We start from the raw sequence: 22,372 nt of genomic DNA on the forward strand, positions 1-22,372 counted from the left end.
AAATGCATGACTCAAATTGTGTTTATTTTATTTGCAGTACATATTTTTTTTTTTTTTTTTTTGAGGGGGGGGTATCATCAGATCCCAATGCATTTATTCCAGTAGTGCACTGTTCATTGGCTGTGGTCCAAGACACACAGAACCAAGAATTCTTAACTACTTGCATGGCTGGCTTCACTAGCAAACATAACAAACCAGCACCATACATATGACTTTGTTTTTAGTTATTACTTATCTTTTTTCAACTTTAATTTACCATTATTTGGCCTTACCGATCAAAATCTATTGGCCACGCATGATGTACTCCCCTCTCTCTGCTCCCTCTGGCCAGAGATTGGACTGGTATAGAACCGATTACGTAACATGACTAGATTAAAGTCATAGAGAATGATCCTAATTCATAAAAAAAAAAGGAAAACATGGATTGACAGTACCAAACATTTCTCTACCTTCAGAAACATACAAACTAACATGGGCTAGACCCATCACTTAGTTTACTCCTAGCACATTTTGCAGAAGGTATTGCACATGAACTGTAAAAAAAAAAAGATGTTTTTTTTTAAAGGAAATGTACATAAACAATTATCTTTACTTCTAGGTGAAGTATTCATAATGTACAAAACTAGAAGTTTCCTAACATTGACAATAGTACACTTTCAAATAAATAAATAACGGAATCTGTATTCACATGTCTTCAATAGCTAATCATGTGGGCAACTAAGTATCCTAGAACTTATTGAAATTTAGTGAGGTAGTTCATCAAAGCCTACTTTAAAATCATGATGATACTTTTTCTCCCCCCAAGAGATGTGATACAAAATCAAAAGAAAGTCTACAAATTCTAAATGTATCTCCAATAATGCTGGGCTAACAAAATTAAGACCACTTCAAAGTAACAAAATAAAAAAAGATCTCGTCTTGATGAATTATGTTATTGTGTTATAACACAGCTTCTGTAATAGTGGATAGATCTCATTGGCTGTCATTCTGCTTCCCCTTATGTCATGTTGCCAAATAATCCATGAGGTTACATTTTACATTCTGAAATGACTCTATTTAGGACAGGAATTATTCAACACCACCACATAACATCTACACTGCCACAGCCATAGTTACCATTCAGCGCAAGTACATTGGGTTTAATATAAAACCGAGGAAATTAGGCAAAATAAATCTTCCCTTCAAAAATCATCAAGCACATTCTCATTATGCAAAGTAAAGCCGTAAACCGCACATGCCTACCAGTGATTGTTATATTTTTTAAAATGTTTTTTAAAATTTTTTATTACTTTGATGAAAGACCTACCTAAAACTGCCCCTTTCTGAAACTATTTCAAATGTATATTATGTGCTAAAATATTCTAAAGCATACATCATCCGCTTGACAGAATGTAGTCTCCAACTTCAGGGTCATACCGATGCCGTAGAAAAATATACAGTGCATTTTTTGATAACGGCCTCAAAATGTGATTGACTTATTTGTGGAAACTACTATAGTCCTTATCAGAAACCATTAATGACCTACAGTATACACACCATGACGACTACTCCTCTTCCTAGATACTCAGGAATGAACGATTGACAAACTACAGGCACTTTTCCCTTTTACAAGCAAAATCATTTTTAAAAAATACACTGGAGGGACACTATTATTGCATACAGTTCAGAATCATTGACTACCTTGGATTTCGTGGTGGTTCAGTAATTATTTTGTGAAGTACTGTACTAAGCTTAGTGTGAAATAGATTTAGTGCACACATGCATACACCTTCTGCAAAGGGCTTAGCCAATACCTTCTCTGAGACTCATCTTATTACACTCATCATTTTCCCAATCTGAAATGTTCAATATGCAGCACGTTGGCAACCGTAAAGACAAAATCATTAAGGTACATTGATATTACATGAATAAAATGAGATCCAATTTTTTGGGGGGGTATATCGTTTGTTTCTGCGCTTGCAGCCTGCAAAATCTCCATCCCTCCGAAGACAATCAGCATCACCACATACACAAGCCCTCTCTACGTCCTCGTTTGGACTGAACCGAAGCGCAGTCTTTATAAGACTCCTCACAAGTCGTGTGTTCTAACTAGTCACATCCCATTTCTCACAAAGCTTCTCAGCATACACCTGTACAGTAGTGCCACTGCCATCTTTCTCTGTCCTAGTGTTTAACATAACCCCACTGTCAAAGCAAAAGCCACCTGGAGAAAAGAACCACTGGTGAATAACTGACCAGAGCAGAGGAAGAAGTGCCTTCAGCTCTCGTGACAAAAATTCAAATGATCTTCTGAGCTGTTTCCTGTCTGGACCTATTGGCCTCCTTTTGATCATATACTGGAATACCCATAAAATGTGAAAAGAAAATTCAGGCAAACTTTTTTACTGAAAAAAAGAAACACAACATTTCTTCTCTTACCAAAAGGAAAATGGTTCAGGAATCAAACAGCATTTTGAGATATTTTAAGACTAAACTAACAAAGAACAAAGAGAAAAAAAAGAAAGCTGTTTCATCAACTTGTTTTTTTTTTTACAAGGAAGTAGGGACTCACAAGAGGAAAACAGTTCTAAAGTTTCTCGAAATTCAATCCAATGGATATACGCAATAAAACACAAAATCCCATATGAAATAGGCAAAGTAATATTACTATTCTGAAGGGGAGTACTAAAATTAGACATCAATTAAATGATAGTTGAAATGGCTTTACTGCAAACTAAAATTGAAAAAAATATATTTACCATAAAATCTGTACAAACTCATTCAACATCAATACGGCCAGTTGAAATAGCAGTATCTTGAAATAAAAGTTGATGAAACTAAAAACAAACAAAAAAAGCTTTTGATAAAGCTTTTACAGATGTTCTCAAATTCTCACCAGCGGTCGAAACCACAGCGTAGTGAAGTCATTCTCAGGTTAAAAAAATATTGATATGCCACAATAAATTACAGCCTGGACTCAAAAAGAAAATAACTCAAATAACTCTGTAGCAGTAGTTTTTGGGGAAAATTATAAAGGATAAAAAAAATCATTTAAAAAAAGGTGAAACTGGCCTAAACTCTACACCATTGAAGACAAGCGGAGGGACCGGTGGGACAGGGCCCAGGGCAGGGTGATAGTCATCTGCAGCAGCCCAGTGGGTCCGTGTTAGAGGCTGTCTCCAGGCTGCTGTCCGTGTCGGAAGCCAGGGTGGGGTCGGTGGACACATCGTTGACGGATGAGGACGATACAGAAGGGTACTGCTGGGAGCCGCTGCTCACTGCTGCACCTGTGCTACATGTATGGAGAAACATAGAAGGGGCATCAAGTCAGACTTGAACCACAAATGACTTCTGGTTAGGCTATGACATTTCAGCAGAGAGAAAAAGAGGAACGTTTCTTGAAGAAATGAACATGGTCCTTCAAGTCGGATGTGGAGCAGAAGCCGATTATGGGCAGAGAGACAGTGCCTGTCTCAATTTGTTCCTACCACAGTGCACTAGGACCAGTTTTTCCTGACCACGGGACCTGACCAGGAAAAACACTGGGCCAGAGTTATAAGCTATAATCAGGGCGGCAGTGCTCATTCCCCATAGAGACAACGCTCTAAACTAACCTAAAGACGCTGGCTGTCCCCGGATCACTCCATTCTTCGTTCTCTCCTCCCAGTCCTGGACCTCCATGTATATCAAATCTGTGATGGAACACAACATTTGGTAAAGAGAGCAAGTACAGTAGCGACTTCCGATAGCTTCACCAAAAGGCTCAGGTTGTCCAGAATTCCGGATTCAGGAGGGAATAAGGAGGAAATCTGTGAATCCGGGATTTTGGAAAATCTGGGAATTTTGGGAAAGTTGGGGAATTTTGCAACCTTAGACAAGAGACATAAACCTAAGAAGAGCATGACAGACCGCAACACAGCAAGCATGGTGTGACACGGAGTCGACACTTGAGAATAATCAATAAACAGGGCTCTGTTAAACAGGGCTCTGTCAAAAATCATCAGACCAGGTTTAGATTAGACAGGGAGGAAGGCAAAGGACACACTACACACTTTAGACAGGGATTTGCTGGACAAACAGACACACACACAAAGGAGAAAAACCTTCATAACACTCAAATATTCATATTAAATGTCCCACAAGTATATCGTGAGATGTAGATTCTTAGTAGAGTAATGTGCACTTGTAATGTAACATAGTGCAAACATTTAAAAGTGCTCGGTGTATGCGTCAAAGCATGGGTAAGCAAAATGGCTTCGCTCTCTCTACTGTACCTTTCCACTCCTCCACTGTGTGTTCCCTCTCATCCAGCTGCTTGTCAGTGATCAACGGTGGGGGCTGCAACAGGAACAGGACAGAGCATACTGTAAGTGGGGTGACACGGCGACTGATGACCTTCTCTTCACTTGGCTGAGTCACATTCAAATATGTGCAAGGCGCTACCGCACTGCTGCCAAATCTACACGTCTCAAGGCCAATTTTTTTTCTCACGTTTTGAGGAACTGGTGAATGACTGAGGGGAGTGCAACGTCTCATTCTTCACCCACACACTGCATGTTAGCCGAGGTGGAGATTTAGTGACTGAAGGAAAAACAGGCTGACACATCCAAGTGCAATCTCTGTGATGACAACCTGCCTGTCAATGGAAGTCAAATCCAGAGCACCTGCTTTCAGCGACGGCCTGATAAACAGTCAGAGACGTTTATCATCTGATGTGGCCTAAGCCTTTGGCAGGCAGGCAAACTCACAGGGCTTTCATGGTCACTCTTACTGTGAACCACAACTAAATGTTTTTTTAGAAGCATGCACACACATTAAGACACACACAGAGTAGACCTGAAGAGTCATGTTATTATCTAACATAAGAGTAGACAACACAAGAACCACCCCTACACGCCCACATAATGAGCAAGTAAGTGCTTACCGCCTCCACTTCAGTTGGATCATACCACACGTTGATGTAGGGGTGCTGGAGAGCCTCGCTCACAGAGATCCGTTTGGATGCATCTATTACCAACATCTTTGATAATAGGTCTCTGGCTTGACTTGCTGCAAGGCAATTAAGAAAAATAGAGAAATTAATGGCATGGACAAAGTCGACTCGGCTGACATTCACTGTGCTGATAAATTAGTGTAGTGTGCCAGAATAGAGTCCCTTAGTCAAACATGATCAGAATCAAAGCAGAGAGTAAGGCCTCAAACCACTACATAAAAGACTGCATTAATCATCATCATCATCTAACTGGACTACTTTCTGTGGAATTAACAATTGATCACATAAGTAAGTCGGACTCTATTAGTTAGCATATATCAGAGAAAGTGTTAGGCACGTAATGTACTTATACTAGGCAAATAACTGTCTATAGATTCAGAATATTTTAGTCATACAAACATGTAGGAGACATTTTGCATCTCACAACAGGCACCTCACAATGACACACAATACTGCAGTTTTCATGCTTTGGGTGTCCCACAGGGGGTGGGTGCTCTCCGCGTTTACCTTTCAGTTTGTTGTGCTCCGAGTCGGCTGGGAAGAGGACGTCGGGGAAGAGCTTCTCAAAGGTGAACCCGGCGTAGCGGGGTCTGTTCTCCACGTAGGTCCTTACCGACTGGTTGAGCTTCATCAGGAACTCCTGACTGGGAGTCCCCAACTGCTCGATCACCTTGTTCCACTGATCAATATCTGACGTTCCAACATGTAAGAAAACGCTGCACAGGGCTTTTCAGAGGCTTTTCACAAGGGGGACAATTGACAAAGTTTTGGGTTTGTAGTTAGTATAAAGAAATTGGTTGTCGTAGAGAGTTATGGACACTGGACACATGGAGGAGGCTAATTTCTTTCACTGTTGCCTTTGTTGAGCAACTGTGATTGAGTAATCAAGGGAAAGCCGTTTGATCTTCTCCCATGAGACAGACACACAAAACACTGAAAACAGAAGCGAAAGCCTCATTGTGGGACTGTATAATGAGGTGAAGTGATCAGAACAGTTTTCCCTTCAGTTGAAACGGCCTCCGAAAGGTACAAACCATAGACATCATGGTATCGGTCCCATTATGGAGTCTGTGAGAGTACGGGCAGCACCATTGAGGCCATCTCAATTTTGAAATAGTGAATGTTCTTCTTCTACTAGTTGTATGAGTTGGCAAACAAACTGAAAGGGTGCATACTGCCACCTAGAGTGTTATTTGAACCGGTATAAGCCAAGGTTGGTGATTTTACTTCCATCTGAAGTTATAGAATGTTTCCTCACAAGTGTAATTAATTGGCTGATCCCTCCTGGTGACCTGGATGGAATTATGTGATCCTTCCTTAACCCATAGAAAGTCCCACCTAGTTGACTACTTCAAAATGGTGGAAGTCCTCAACGGCACTGCCGATACTGAAACAGGCTTTTGGGCACTAGAGTCCTCGATCTATCTCTATGGTACAAACCCATTCACATGTACCCAACGGAAATGAATTTGTATGCAGTAGTAGGACGGCCTCAGCAACACAACACACACACTCTTTCACACACATAACAAACAAATTTGCACGCACATGCATACAAACTCACACACACACACACACACACACACAATGGAGGGACGATGAGGGTCCAGGGAAGGATACGATCTGTGCCTGGGAACAACACACTACCTCGGACCATTTCTGCCATGATGCAGCCAATAGACCAGACATCAACTGAAAAATGAAATGACAATAAAATTAACATGCAGAACAGAAACAAAAATGAAAAATAACAAAACAAGGAACGACTAACGACGCAGACAAGGTGATGTGTGTGAATGCAAACAAAGGAAATGAGTGCATGCAAACTCTCACGTCAAACCGCGGTCAGTGTCCGACTAAGCAGTGCATCGTGAGACGGCGTGGGCTCTCTGGTTCACTCTCTGGCATATTATTAACCAAAGTGGGGCCAGAGAACTGCCTTACACACCACCCTCAAGACTCTCAGTGGGGTAAATGAATAACATCAATTTAATAGACAAAAGCCAATTTTAGATCATTGACAAAAGCTCTACCAGGCCACCATATACAGATATAAGATATCCTGTGTTAGGAAAGTGTCCATTTCATATTTTCGGACCAAACGTGCTGTTTATCTTGGAAGAAGACCGTCAAACAATAATATGAGGTAAGAGGGTATGTTTTGCAATTGCATTTCTTGGTACAAATTAAAAGAGCAAACCATTCTATTTCAGGTGCTTGATGTGTGAGTCAGAGGTGCTTCAAGCTACAGTGATGGGTGCTTGGGGGATAGAGTGAAGGGGGGGGGGGGGTAGAAGTGGGTGAGGAGGTGTCAGGCATTTCAGAGGAGAGATGGAATTTCGACAGTTGCTCTTTTGACATGAATCTCTGCGATCCATCGTAATGAGCAAGGCTTCAAAAAGAAACTCGGCGGCGCTTTTTTTTTCTCTCGTTCAAATGCTGAACTGAACTGCTGCATGCAGCACAAGGATACAATCCCTTCCTGGAAAAAGGATTTTGTGGCGAACCATTTCTGCCATAATGCAGCCCACAGCCCATATATCCACTAGATGTGTGTCGCATAGAAAGAAGGAGAAGAAAATAAGCAAAGCAACAAGTCAGCAGGAACGTTTGGGACATTTTTTTGGTCAAGAGTACAGGGATGCCCATATTTCCAGGCAGTAGAAGTCGAAGTTAAATACCACACACCCCCCCCCCCCCTCCCCCCGTATTTGAGCACTGAATTTCATCGCTATAACAAACCGAGTCCAATGATTCGGAGATATCAAGCCCCATCACATCTGCACATAAGACATTGTTGTGGAAAATGTCCATTGTTAAAGGCATGCGCACTAAAGTGAATGTTGTGCCTCCACACGTGACTGGATTCCCACTGACATCTAGTCCAGCTGGACCGTCTCTGCACCGTTTCTGCACCGGCTCTGCACCGCCTCTTAGAAAACACAAGCGCTACATCTGCTGTGCACTGGCTCTCTACACAGCAGGAAAAGGAACCCACCATGCATAGCCAGGCATGCCACCGTCACCTCAGACTGTGACACTGACACGGGAGGGTGGTGGGGCTGTGAGGGTGGGTGTTAGGACATTGTGGGCCAAGCATGCGACAGGCAGCGTTCCGCAGCACGCACAGCTCTGATGATTGGTCCCTCACTTACCGTTGGCCTGGTAACCCATGCCCAAGATGACTTCAGGGGCGCGGTAGTAGCGGGTCACCACGTACGGGGTCATCAGGAGGCCTGTGGCTGCTGTCCTGGCCAATCCGAAGTCCAGGATCTTCAGTGTGCAGTCCGACTTAACCACAATGTTGCTGGGTTTCAGATCCTGAGGGTGGGGTCAGGAGGGGATATGGTTTAGAGAGATGGGATGGGTGGACAACTCTCTAGAAATGTCAGGCGAGGCAAGGCGTGCGTGTTTGTGTGTCTACCCTGTGTATGATGCCCGCGGCGTGAAGGTGCTTGATGCCACACAGCATCTGGTAGAGCAGATAGGACAGCCGCTCGTGGTCCAGCTCCATCTGGATTACCTGGCACAGGTTGGCATCCATCAGCTCCATCACAATATAACTGAGGATGGATACAGAGGAGAGGGAAAGAAGGGTGGGTGAGATGACACGTACACTCTCACAAACATATGCATACACAGGCAAACACACACAGATACACCCAAGGACATGCAAGAATAAACACCGATTACGTCTCTCACACACACACACACACACACAGGCTGCCTCCTCCGTCATAGCAAAACGGTCCGTATACCCTCAGGCTATGATTTGTTCATTTGTATTTTTAGCTCCAATCAGGCAGACAGAGATCCTCACAGTTCCTCCCTCTGCTCTGAGAATGAAATCACATTTCGTCCCATGCACTGCAACATACTAACCCATCCGTTATCCCACAATGGACCCCGACCCCCAACTACCATACACTGCGCAAAACAAATGTTGTGTATACTTCCTGCCATTTCAGCACTACAGCCTACCAGGGAACACTGAGCATATACGATATAAAACCAAGGATGACGACGACGTTACTTACACATCTTGGAACTCCTCCAGTGTCTTCTGTGGCGTGAATACATTTAGCAAGCCAATAATCTGTGGAGTTACAAAACGCATCAGTGCATCATGGTTCTATTGAGCAGCATATGGAGGGACACCGCATTCAGTGCTGACAAACACACCGCATGACGGTGCACTGAAACAGCAGGTTAAAAAACGGATAACGCTACAGAGAATAGACAATTTAACATTTGGGAAAAAAACGTAAACGTCAAGAGCTGGCGTAAAAGCTACAAGAGGATAGCAACATTCTGGAACGATCTCCGTCGTGAAAATGAGAGGTATTTTTACAACTCCCCTTTCCCACTTTGCGCTACCCCCTTTTTGCTATGGCAGGTTCAGAGAGAGAGAGAGAGAGAGAGAGAGAGAGAGAGAGAGGGAAAATAGCTTACGTTCTTATGGTTGACACATTTCATGAGCACCAGTTCCCTGTAAGCTCTTTTGGCATGGGTCTGGTTCTGGAAAGGCCGGCTGAGTTTTTTAATTGCAACATTGCGTTCGAGGTTGTGGTCATACGCTGAGCTGGGAAACACAAAAGAGAACAGGTTTGTCCATACTGCATGATGCAATCTGAAGAAGGCAAGCATGGCCAAACATCAATGTCTTTCATCCTTTTTTTAACTAGGAGGCATGTGAGTTGTTCATACTATCCCACATCCTAGATCAATATCAATAACGGGGTTCAAGTGATTGAAGCCTAATACTGGACCAATGGCATACAAACAACCTGCAACAGCTAATAACATATCACATTGACTTCCAATGCCATTTTTTTTTTAAAGCTATCAAATGGTTATGTTAGATAATGTTACTTTCCAACGTAACACACGCAGTTCTAACATAGCCACTTGATAATGAGTACTGGGCTAAAGCGCATCTCTTTTCCTGTCTAATTCACAGCTCTGTCTACTCACCAGACAATCCCTTGTGCTCCGGAGCCGATGGGTCTTAAATTCTGGTAGCGCTTCAAAACCGTAAACGTGGAATCACCGACATCTAAACTGTAAAACTCCTTTTCGCGCTTATTCCGATTCATGATGAAATCTGGACAAAGTGTGTATTTTGGGCATCCAAGTGGAACTTCTGTCTCAAGACCTAAGAAAGATGGAGAAGACAACAGGAAGATAAATCAAATAAAAGTACTAGCATTTCATCAGCTTATTACCTGGACATTCCAAGCCATAGTTTTTTTTTTTGATTGATTGACAAAGGCAGCATTGAGAATTTGATTGATTGACAAAGGCAGCATTGAGAATTTGATTGATTGACAAAGGCAGCATTGAGAATTTGATTGATTGACAAAGGCAGCATTGAGAATTTGATTGATTGACAAAGGCAGCATTGAGAATTTGATTGATTGACAAAGGCAGCATTGAGAATTTGATTGATTGACAAAGGCAGCATTGAGAATTTGATTGATTGACAAAGGCAGCATTGAGAATTTGATTGATTGACAAAGGCAGCATTGAGAATTTGATTGATTGACAAAGGCAGCATTGAGAATTTGATTGATTGACAAAGGCAGCATTGAGAATTTGATTGATTGACAAAGGCAGCATTGAGAATTTGATTGATTGACAAAGGCAGCATTGAGAATTTGATTGATTGACAAAGGCAGCATTGAGAATTTGATTGATTGACAAAGGCAGCATTGAGAATTTGATTGATTGACAAAGGCAGCATTGAGAATTTGATTGATTGACAAAGGCAGCATTGAGAATTTGATTGATTGACAAAGGCAGCATTGAGAATTTGATTGATTGACAAAGGCAGCATTGAGAATTTGATTGATTGACAAAGGCAGCATTGAGAATTTGATTGATTGACAAAGGCAGCATTGAGAATTTGATTGATTGACAAAGGCAGCATTGAGAATTTGATTGATTGACAAAGGCAGCATTGAGAATTTGATTGATTGACAAAGGCAGCATTGAGAATTTGATTGATTGACAAAGGCAGCATTGAGAATTTGATTGATTGACAAAGGCAGCATTGAGAATTTGATTGATTGACAAAGGCAGCATTGAGAATTTGATTGATTGACAAAGGCAGCATTGAGAATTTGATTGATTGACAAAGGCAGCATTGAGAATTTGATTGATTGACAAAGGCAGCATTGAGAATTTGATTGACATGTAAAAAGTGTAAAAAGCAATGACATTTGGATCATTTACAGTGCATTCTGGAAGTATTTAGATCTTGTCCCCTTTTCCACATGTTGTTATGTTACATCCTTATTCTAAAATGTATTATTTTTCAAACGTAAAACTCAATCACAGCCACGCTCATGGTCCTAAACGATATCAGAACCGCTATCGATAAAAGGCAATACTGTGCAGCCGTCTTCATCGACCTGGTCAAGGCTTTCGACTCTGTCAATCACCTCATTCTTATCGGCAGACTCAATAGCCTTGGCTTCTCAAATGACTGCCTCGCCGGGCTCACAAACTACTTCTCAGATAGAGTTCAGCGTGTCAAATCGGAGGGTCTGTTGTCCGGACCTCTGGCAGTCTCTATGGGGGTGCCACAGGGTTCAATTCTCGGGCCAACTCTTTTCTCTGGATATATCAATGATGCCGCTCTAGCTGATTCTCTGATCCACCTCTATGCAGACGATACCATTTTGTATTCATCTGGCCCTTCTATGGACACTGTGCTAACAAACCTCCAAACGAGCTTCAATGCCATACAACACTCCTTCCGTGGCCTCCAACTGTTTTTAAATGCTAGTAAAACTAAGTGCATGCTCTTCAACCAATTGCTGCCTGCACTCTCCCACCTGACTAGCATCACTACTCTGGACGGTTCTGACCTAGAATATGTGGACAACTACAAATACCTAGGTGACTGGTTAGACTGTAAACTCTCCTTCCAGACTCACATTAAGCATCTCCAATCCAAAATTAAATCCAGAATCGGCTTCCTATTTCGCAACAAAGCCTCCTTCACTCATGCTTTCCAAACATACCCTCGTAAAACTGACTATCCTACCGATCCTTGACTTCGGTGATGTCATTTACAAAATAGCCCCCCAACACTCTACTCAGCAAACTGGATGTAGTCTATCACAGTGCCATCCATTTTATCACCAAAGCCCCATATACTACCCACCACTGCGACATGTATGCTCTCGTTGGCTGGCCATCACTACATATCCGTCGCCAAACCTACTGGCTCCAGGTCATCTACAAGTCTTTGCTAGGTAAAGCCCCTCCTTATCTCAACTCACTGGTCACCATAGTAACACCCATTCAATCCAGCAGGTATATTGCACTAGTCATCCCCAAAGCCAACACTTCCTTTGGCCGCCTTTCCTTCCAGTTCTCTGCTGCCAATGACTGGAACGAAATGCAAAAATCACTGAAGCTGGAGTCTTATATCTCCCTCTCTAACTTTAAGCATCAGCGGTCTGAGCAGCTTACCGATCACTGTACCTGTACACAGCCACACCTCATCCTCATATTATTACTTACCCTCTTGCACCCCAGTATCTCTACTTGCACATCTATCACCCCAGTATTAATGCTAAATTTGAATTATTTTCACCTCTAGGACCTATTTATTGCCTACCTCCCTACTCTTCTACATTTGTACACACTGAACAAAGATTTTTATATTTTTCTTTCCTTTTGTGTTATTGACTGTACGTTTGTTTATGTGTAACTCTGTCTTGTTGTTTTAGTCGCTCTGCTTTATCTTGGCCAGGTCACAGTTGTAAATGAGAACTTGTTCTCAACTTGCCTACCTGATTAAATGTCCCACAGTTGACAGTGCATGTCAGAACAAAAACTAAGCCATGAGGTCGAAGGAATTGTCCGTAGAGCTCCCAGACAGGATTATGTTGAGGCACAGATCTGGGGAAGGGTAACAAAACATTTTTGCAGCATTGAAGGTCCCCAAGAACACAATGGCCTCCATCAATCTTAAATAGAAGAAGTTTGGAACCACTAAGACTCTTCCTAGAGCAGGCCGCCTGGCCAAATTTAGCAATCGGGGGAGAAGGGCCTTGGTCAGGGAGGTGACCAAGAACCCGACGGTCACTCTGACAGAGCTCCAGAGTTCCTCTGTGAAGATGGGAGAACCCTCCAGAAGGATAACCATCTCAGCAGCAATCCACCAATCAGGCCTTTATGGTAGAGTGGCCAGACCTCAGTAAAAGGCACATGACAGCCCGCTTGGAGTTTGCCAAAAGTCACCTAAAGACTCTCAGACCATGAGAATCAATATTCTCTGGTCTGATTTAAACCAAGATTGAACTCTTTGGCCTGAATGCCAAGCGTCACATCTGGAGGAAACCTGGCACCATCCCTATGGTGAAGATTGGTGGTGGCAGCATCATCCTGTGGGGATGTTTTTCAGCGGCAGGGACTTGGAGACTAGTCAGGATCGAGGCAAAGATGAACGGAGCAAAGTACACGATGAAAACCTACCTCCAGAGAGCTCAGGTCCTCAGACTGGGGTGAAGGTTCACCAACCATCAGGATAATGACACTAAGCACACAGCAAAGACAACACAGGAGTGGCGTTGGGAAAAGTCTCTGAATGTCCTTGACTGTCCCAGCCAAAGCGGACTTGAACCCGATTGAACATCTCTGGAGAGACCTGAAAATAGCTGTGTGGCAACGCTCCCTATCCAACCTGACAGAGCTTGAGAGGATCTGTAGAGTAGAATGGGAGAAACTCCCCAAATACAGGTGTGGCAAGCTTGTAGTGTCATTCCCAAGAAGAATCAATGCTGTAATCGCTGCTAAAGGTGCTTCAACAAATACTGAGTAAAGGGTCTGAATACTTATTTAAATGTAATATTATTTATTTATTTTAAATTCGCATTTTTTTTTTTTGAAAAACAGTTTTTGCTTTATCATTATGGGTTAATGTGTGTAAATTGATGAGGGAAAAAAACATTTAATCCATTTTAGAATAAGGCTGTAACTTAACAAAATTTGGAAAGAGTCGAGGGGTCTGAATACTTGTTCGAAGGCACTGTACATCGTTTCTCTTCGGCTTAAAAAAAGGCCTTTCCTGAGGTTTGTGGAAGTTCTTTGCTAGCATTTAAATAGAGCAGCTTAATAAAACACTTTAGTTGCATGTTTGGCTGAGATATGGGGCAGAGCTAGGAACGTTTCTCACAAGCCAATAGAGAAATCTCACAGCTATCACATTGAGAGTGACTAGAACCACCGTCTGATGCCCATTTGAGCCTCTGCAGAAATGTTTATTTAAGACTCATTGCTCAGGCAAATAAGTAGGAAGGAGTGAAGCAGAGAGAGAGAGAGAGAGAGAGAGAGGGAGAGAGAGAGTGGGAGAGAGAGACAGAGAGAGAGAGAGAGAGAGAGAGGGAGAGAGAGAGAGAGAGAGAGAGAGAGAGAGAGAGAGAGGAAAAAGAGAGAGAGAGACAGAGAGAGAGAGACACAGAGACAGAGAGAGAGAGAGAGAGAGAGAGAGAGAGAGAGAGAGAGAGAGAGAGAGAGAGAGAGAGAGAGAGAGAGAGAGAGAGGAAAAAAGAGAGGGAGGGAGCGCTGGATTTGATATGGAGTTACAAGACAAAATCATTACTCAAATGTAGGCCACTGGCTGACGGCCGCACAGTCGACAGACCATTACTTGACCTCCATAGGCCTACACATCCACATTCCCCCTCCTCTTCACACGAAGGGGCATTCACGGGGGGGGGGGGGTTCATCCCGGATGAAAGGCATGTCAACGGCCTGAAGCCGTGCTATGAGATGGACGGACAAAAAAAAAGGGGGTTCGAGGAGCTTGAACAAAATGATCTACCGAAACAAAAGGGAAGTGAAATCGCTCCGTGCAATCGTGCACTCTGGAGCAGAATGAACAGCGGCGCAAACAACTGACTGACGATACCTACAGAGGGACTGTATTGAATGGTATGCGTGTCATTGTATTAAAACAACATAAATGACACTAGTTTGATTCACATTATAAATGGAAATGTGAGCATTTGCGTCATAATTCGTTTGTGAAAAGCTAACAGGCAGGATAAAAACACTAACACATGCTGTATGCAACAAGGTTTACTAAAAGAAGGAGCCACGGAGCAGTAGAAGGTGTATATCTATGACATTTCGTCTTTAGATGTGGCACTCGGATAGATGAGTGGTAGAGAGAGAGCGCATCTCTCACAGAGACTCCGAGAGAAGCTGAGAGAATATGCGATAAGAAGGAAGCATGTCGTCGCGGACAACATCACCCACCCACAGGTGAAGGCTACATCGTCTGTTGCCGTTTCAAGGTCTCGCTCTAAATCACAAGTTCGTGGTCTGGGGCATTTCAGTAAAAATGGGGGCCATTTCATTCACAGCAATAACTGAAGTGCATAACAATCCACGTCTCTCCATCATGCCATAATGCCCAGCTGGTGTCTACATCTAACCTAAATTAACATGACTTCTCACATTATCGGTGGTTTTCACCAGCCTACTTTTCCAGCTAATGAAGACACCGAAGCCCATCACCACTGACCGCAAGAACGAGCAGCGTCAGAATTAGAAGCAATTTGTCAAATACCCCTGGCTGCATTCCTCTGTGACACACCTTAGGCTGGAATGGCCAATGGAGGTGTCCAACATCTTTCAAAACAAAATGCGACAGTAATCTTTTACCCAAGTGTTGTTAACCGAATGGATAGACAGTCGAAGGAAGATATGATTTAACCATATTTACCATCATTATAATTATATTAATTGTATTATTAATAGCGTTCTTATTATCGATAGACGGGTGTGTCGATGTGACAGCTGCCTGACCATAACACCGTCGATTAATTATTCTGCAGTGTTTTAGGTATATTGGATGAAATGTATTCGATCCAGATAAACTGACGACATCATCCATCAAAAGTGTTACAATTTTACACAAACTGCTGCTATATCTCTCACTTGTTTAATAGACGTCGACTTGACGGACTAGCAGAATAGGTAAACCTGCGAACACAAGTTTATACTCCTCAATCCGTGGTAGGCAAATTGTCAATTGCCCATTTCTTTACCGAATGGTGGGCATGTGTTTCATATTTGAGAAATGTAGCATGTCAAATGTAACCAAGGCATTTATGTTGTCAGTATCGGCTGCGGAGATAGGTTGTTGTTACAACGTAACGCGGCAGGTAGTTACAGTCTTGTTACAATGTAGCGTGTTTTATAGCGTCCCGTGTGCGTTTAAATTCATCGCGCATTAATAAGTATCCAATAGCCAGATTTTTTTAAGGCGGTGCACGTCTTTAAAATTGCAATAGGCCTATAGTCCGAAACTCGACAATATGTTCCAGCAAACTGGTTGCAGCTATTTATTGTAATTGCTGTGTTCCTTGCGAACCATCAGTGACAATACCCTCCCCCACTGCTAACAATAACATGTCTTATAAAGGTTTCATATGGAACTCACCTCACTCCAAAATAACGCGTTCGTAATTCCAAAACCGTCAAACCGCGGTTTCTGGTCTTCAGTTTAAATATGCAGCAGAATGTTTGAATATCTTGTAATATTTCCTCGTTAGTAAGACAACCTCTGAGTCCGCTGCGTTTCCTTCCACTGGCAGGCCTGGATCTGCAGAATACATGTGTACTACGTAACCTAATCTTTGCGCTTCCGTGACACAAACAGTTTCTGCTATTTCATACCGATGTCGTCGAAACCTTGCGATGTTTTCCGGTTGCGGATGAGAACTGGGTGACATTCAAGAGCGCAACGCCCTGCAGTGTTGTATAGCCTACCTCCCGCAAGTATTCTCTGATTGTAGTGTATGCAACATTATGCATGACAAATTAGAGGCATTTAGGCATTCTACTTCTCATCTCGCCATAATAAACACACGCACTAAGAGCGAGAGAGAGAAAGAGCGAGAGAGAGAGAATATAGAGGGATATGTTTCCCATGCCAATAAAGCCCTTGAATTGAGAGAGAGGGAGAAAACTTCCATAACAAAGCCATCACCTACAGAGTATTAACCTGGAGAAGAGCCCCCTAAGCAAGCTGCTCCTGGGGGTTCTGTTCAGAAACACAAACAGACCCCACAGAGCTCCAGGACAGCAACACAATAAGACCCAACCAAATCATGAGAAAACAAAAATATAATTGCTTTATACATTGGAAATAATTTACAAAAAAACTGTGCAAACTAGAATGCTATTTGGCCATAAACAGAGAGTACACAGTGGCAGAATACCTGACTACGTGACTGACATAAAATTAAGGAAATATTTGTCTATGTACAGACTCAGTGAGCATAGACTTGCTATTGAGAAAGGCCGCCGAAGGCAGACCTGGCTCTCAAGAGAAGACAGGCTATGTGCACACTGCCCACAAAATGAGGTGGAAAATTAGCTGCACTTCCTAACATCCTGCAAAATGTATGACCATATTATAGACACATATTTCCCTCAGATTACACAGACCCACAAAGAATTCGAGAACAAATCCAATTTTGATAAACTCCCATATCTACTGGGTAAAATACCACAATCACAGCAGCAAGATGTGCGACCTGTTGCCACAAGAAAAGGGCAACCAGTGAGGAACAAACACCATTGTAAATACAACCTATATTTATGTTTATTTATTTGAACTATTTGCACATCATATAGACATAATATGACATTTGAAATGTCTTTATTATTTTGGAACTTTTGCAAGTGTATTGTAAATTTTGTATTGTTTATATCACTTTTGTTTATTATCTATTTTACTTGCTTTGGCAATGTCAACATATGTTTCTCATGCCAATAAAGCCCCTTAAATTGAAATTGATTGAGTGTGTGTGTGTGTGTGTGTGTGTGTGTGTGTGTGTGTGTGTGTGTGTGTGTGTGTGTGTGTGTGTGTGTGTGTGTGTGTGTGTGTGTGTGTGAAAGAGAGAGAACGAGAGAGAGAGACAGAAGAGAGAGAAAGAAATAGAGATAAGAGAGAGAGGGGGAGGGGGAGTTGGCTCTTTAGTCAAACAACAATCACACGTGATTTTTGAAGTTCTCATTTAAAAAACAAATATGCCTATTTTTTTTAACATACTTTGTGTTAGTAGAACTGAGCAGAACATACTTGTCTCACCTTTCACCTCACAGTTCAACTGACAGCTGGGGCGCGTTCCTCTGCCCAGGCGTTGCTGACTCCTGCCAGATTTTACAACGCCTATAAAGGTATTTATCAGGTAAGGTATCAGCTAACCACATCATATATTATCGCAATCTGTCAGTCGATTACACAGTTGATGACGTCGCACGCAACCATTGGTTGATGCATGTAAATTCTGAGCAAGGGAGCGCGACCATTAGCTACAGTTTATCTTGCACAGAGTACTTGGCCACACCAATTGGTTGCTCACTACCTTGCCACTTGTCACACTGCTGCTGCGTAATCCAATTGAGTTCTTATAGCTGGAGTCTAAAAATAGTCCAAATTAACAGAAACACAGTATGGACATGTAATTAGGTGTGAGTACAGAACGTTATATGCGATGGAGAAATGTGTTATTTCCGCTCTGTCGTGTGGTGGAATTATAGATGGATAGATGAAAAGTCGCCTGATAGGCTAGAAAAATTTGCCGATGGAGAGCACAGCCACAGGTGGAATGCCATGTGATGCTTGAGGGGATTACATTCGAGCTGCAGGTATTCTGAAGAAATTAAGAGGGACTTCAGATATCGAATGAATTAAGGTACATTTTGGGTTTAATTGGATATAATTCCTCAAAAATATAGACCTACATCTATTCTACACAAATGTGGTATTCTATGAATGCGTAAAAGTTCCGTACCACAGCCAATGAGTGAATGCCGATATGTTATTAGGAGTTAATTGTAGGTTTAGCTTTCCATTAGGTAGTTAACAGTTGAATTGCAACAGTTTCTTGACAATGGCCTAGTAGGCATGATCTCAACCTAAAGATATGTTATCTTTAGTGAAGCAGATATGTTACGGTGTCATTTTAGCCCATTAATTAAATTATTGGGCAATAGATTTTTATATTTTGTGTTTTAAATGAAATGACAGCATACAGCCAGTTATCATGCCTTTATGTCCAAATGTATGTCCAAATTGAGAAAAAAAAAAGAATTCCAGTTTGTCTACAAATTAATAATTTATATGTTGGATTCACGTTTCCACCTCAACCAAAATCTCGGTTAAATCAAATTAAACTTAAATTAAACTTAAGTTTGATTTAGGCCTAATCCTATTCTTTAATTTAGATTTTTGGTTAAGTTGGAGATGTGAATCCAACATGACTGATTAATTTGAAAAACAAACTGGAATTAAAGCCAGACTAAGTCAGTGGGACAGATGGAACTATCCAAGCGGAAGATACATCTCCTTCTAATGTTGATATTTGGTTCCATTGATAACCGAGCAGAATTCAATATCACGTTTGAAATACAATAAATAGCCTATTAACGTGTAGACAAGTTAACAAATGTGACCGACCTGCTCAAATCGGGTCTTTATATAGCAACATTTAAAATTGTGTTTTTTACATTGGATAAAAGTAGAGACTCAGAGCTACAAAATGGTATATCATACACCACAGTTGAGGTACAATGGGAAAGTAATTCTGCTTTGAAAGTTGATAAACTTGTAACCTCACTTTAGAGAAAATGGCCCTTGAATGTTTTGGTACACCTACTGGAGAGCACTTTTTTGTCTACACCCATTCAGCATTGTTCACACCCGCTTAAGCTTTATCCCCACCCAGCTCTTTATTAAGGATTCAGATGTGAGGCCATGTACTAAACAACCAAAGATTAAGACTAAAGGCTGGTCTATACTAAGGGTGTGTTCGTAAATTCAATCTGGAGTGACAGAGTGCGCTCGTAAACTCATAGCGTTGTCAAATTGTCCATTTGTTCTGAACGCACACTGGACGCTCTGGCGGAGGAGTAGGGTTGATCCGAATGTTCTGATCTAACAGCAGTCAAGCACCCAAGCTAGGGAAAAGGAGGATACCTAGTTAGTTGTCCAACTGAATGTATCTTCCGCATTTAAACAGACCCCTTTGAACCAGAGAGGTGCGGGGGGCTGCGTCTTCGGTGTCCGGGGAACAGTGGGTTAACTGACTTAGCTAACTAGCTAATGTTGGCTAGCTTGCTAGCAGTGGCGGTTTTAGCATGTACATTTTGGTGGGGCAAATAAAATAAATTTGTGATGCATGCCATCAAAGCCACTACACAACAACAAACAATACATTTAATTGCACTATAATGGTGACAAACGGTGCACAGAAACTCATTCACAGTTCATTAAGCCTCATTTACTGCCTTTTAAAGAACATAGCTGATATAGCTGACTTGCTTAAACAACTGGTTTCTACTAACAATTTAAATGTACAAACTATGGCATAAGGGGGCAACAAGCGGATAAGAGGCAATCCGTAATATCGATTAAGACATTAATGAGTGAGCAATGACGGACATAGGCAATAAAACTATTTGTTCAGCACTTTTGAAATGTACAGCGACAGAATTCAGAACGTGGGCCATTCTTACAGTGTACTCCCTGTACAACAAGTCAGAGCCGGAGGATGAATAAAGAGGGCATATAAACAGACAATGAAAGCTCTTACAATATTCAATGATTACATTTCTCTAAAAACAGGTTATGGGCAAACAAGCACACACCGGCCACGAATGATGTGTTTACAATACCGTATGAGTGAAAATAGACCAAATTATTAGGAAGTAGATTTAATCTTTATCTAAATCACAACAATAGACAGTCTGCTTAAACAAATAACACACAAACCATTATACGTTTACATGTCTTTATTGAACACACCGTGTAAACATTCACAGTGTAGGGTGAAAAAAGTATGTCAACCCTTGCATTTAATAACTGGTTGACCCTCCTTTGGCAGCAATAAACTAAACCAAACGTTTTCTGTAGTTGCGGAGCAGACCTGCACAACGGCCAGGAGACATTTTGGACCATTCATCTTTACAAAACTGTGTCAGTTCAGCAATATTCTTAGGATGTCTGGTGTGAACCACTCTCAAGGTCATGCCACAGCATTTTAAATCAGGTTGAGGTCAGGACTCTGACTGGGCCACTCCAGAAGGCATATTTTCTTCTGTTGAAGCCATTCTGCTGTTGATTTACTTGTTTTGGGTCATTGTCCTGTTGCATCACCCAACTTCTGGGTGATGTCCTGTTGAGCTTCAATTGGCGGACAGATAGCCTTACATTCTCCAGCAAAATGTCTAGATAAACTTGGGAAATCTGTCTGATAGCAAGTTGTCCAGGCCCTGAGGCAGCAAAGCAGCCCCAAGCCATGATGCTCCCTCCACCATACTTTACAGATGGGATGAGGTTTTGATGTCGGTGTGCTGTGACATTTTTTTCTCTACATATAGAGTTGTGTGTTCCTTCCAAACAACTCAACTGTAGTTTCATCTGTCCACAGAATGTTTTGCCAGTAGCGCTGTGCACTTTTGCGAACTTCGGATGTGCAGCAATGTTTTTTTTTGGACAGCAGTGGCTTCTTCTGTGGTGTCCTCTCATGAAAACTATTCTTGTTTATTGTTTTACATATCATAGATTTGTCAACAGAGATGTTAGCATGTTCCAGAGATTTTTGTAAGTCTTTAGCTGACACTCTAGGAGTCTTCTTAACCTCATTGAGCATTCTGCACTGTGCTCTTGCAGTCATCTTTGCAGGACGGCCACTCCTAGGGAGAGTAGCAACAGTGCTGAACTTTCTCAATTTGTCTTACCGTGGACTGATAAACATCAAGACTTTTAGAGATACCTTTGTAACCCTTTCCAGCTTTATGCAAGTCAACATCAGGCATTGCTTCTTGTGAATAGTAAACTCACAATTTGTGATTTGTTTTTATTTTTATAGGGCAGAGCAGCTCTAACCAAAATCTTCAATCCTGTCTCATTTATTGGACTCCAAGTTAGCTGACTCCTGACTCCAATTAGCTTTTGGAAAAGTCATTAATCTAGGGGTTCACATATTTTCCAACCTACACTGTGAATGTGTAAATTATGCATTCAATATAGACAAGAAAAATACAATTATGTGTGTGTTATTAGTTTAAGCACATTGGCTATTGTCGTGACTTAGATGAAGATCAGATCAAATTATATGACTAATTTATGCAGAAATCCAAATAATTCCAATGGGTTCACATACTTTTTCTTTCCACTGTATGTGCTCTTCAGATATGAGATTGCTTTGTTCTAAATCCTTATTTGGCATCCAATTAAATGTTCTCTAAACCTTCTGTTCCATGTTTTTGTACTGCTTCTCTATTTTTTAGCATATGTGGGGGGTTTTGTATGCATAAACACTTCTCTGAACTTCATACTTCACATAGAGATGGAATTCATGATTC

The 22,372-nt window shown here is 41.8% G+C and overlaps 1 protein-coding gene across 4 annotated transcripts; it reads right to left on the bottom strand.

Annotated features, from left to right (window-relative positions):
* Positions 1–7: 7 nt before the first annotated feature.
* Positions 8–16,638, bottom strand: LOC109870023 (mitogen-activated protein kinase 8). Of its 4 annotated transcripts, none has more exons than XM_031804803.1 (12): positions 16,437–16,638; positions 9,947–10,127; positions 9,425–9,554; positions 9,010–9,068; positions 8,397–8,535; positions 8,128–8,293; positions 7,446–7,517; positions 5,480–5,662; positions 4,904–5,028; positions 4,254–4,317; positions 3,594–3,671; positions 8–3,266 (listed from the first exon to the last, which is right to left on the bottom strand). In XM_031804803.1, the coding sequence occupies exons 2-12, from the start codon at positions 10,066–10,068 to the stop codon at positions 3,118–3,120; spliced, it is 1,287 nt and encodes a 428-aa protein (XP_031660663.1). In that variant the 5' UTR covers positions 10,069–10,127; positions 16,437–16,638; the 3' UTR covers positions 8–3,117. The 4 variants fall into 4 exon arrangements, with proteins under 4 accessions (XP_031660663.1, XP_031660664.1, XP_020315927.1 ...); XM_031804804.1 differs by having other exon boundaries at positions 8–3,271; positions 16,437–16,635; XM_020460338.2 differs by lacking the exon at positions 7,446–7,517 and adding an exon at positions 6,593–6,664 and having other exon boundaries at positions 16,437–16,634.
* Positions 16,639–22,372: the final 5,734 nt, after the last annotated feature.

Source organism: Oncorhynchus kisutch, linkage group LG25 (genome assembly GCF_002021735.2).
Source record: "Oncorhynchus kisutch isolate 150728-3 linkage group LG25, Okis_V2, whole genome shotgun sequence".
Taxonomy (NCBI): Eukaryota; Metazoa; Chordata; class Actinopteri; order Salmoniformes; family Salmonidae; genus Oncorhynchus; species Oncorhynchus kisutch.

Coding starts and splice junctions, on each gene's coding strand:
- LOC109870023 (XM_031804803.1), bottom strand. CDS start 10,068: ATGAATCGGAATAAGCGCGAAAAGGAGTTTTACAGTTTAGATGTCGGT. Junction 3,672..4,253: donor CACAGTGGAGGAGTGGAAAG/GTACAGTAGAGA, acceptor GTTCCATCACAG/ATTTGATATACATGGAGGTC. Junction 3,267..3,593: donor GGGACAGCCAGCGTCTTTAG/GTTAGTTTAGAG, acceptor CATGTAGCACAG/GTGCAGCAGTGAGCAGCGGC.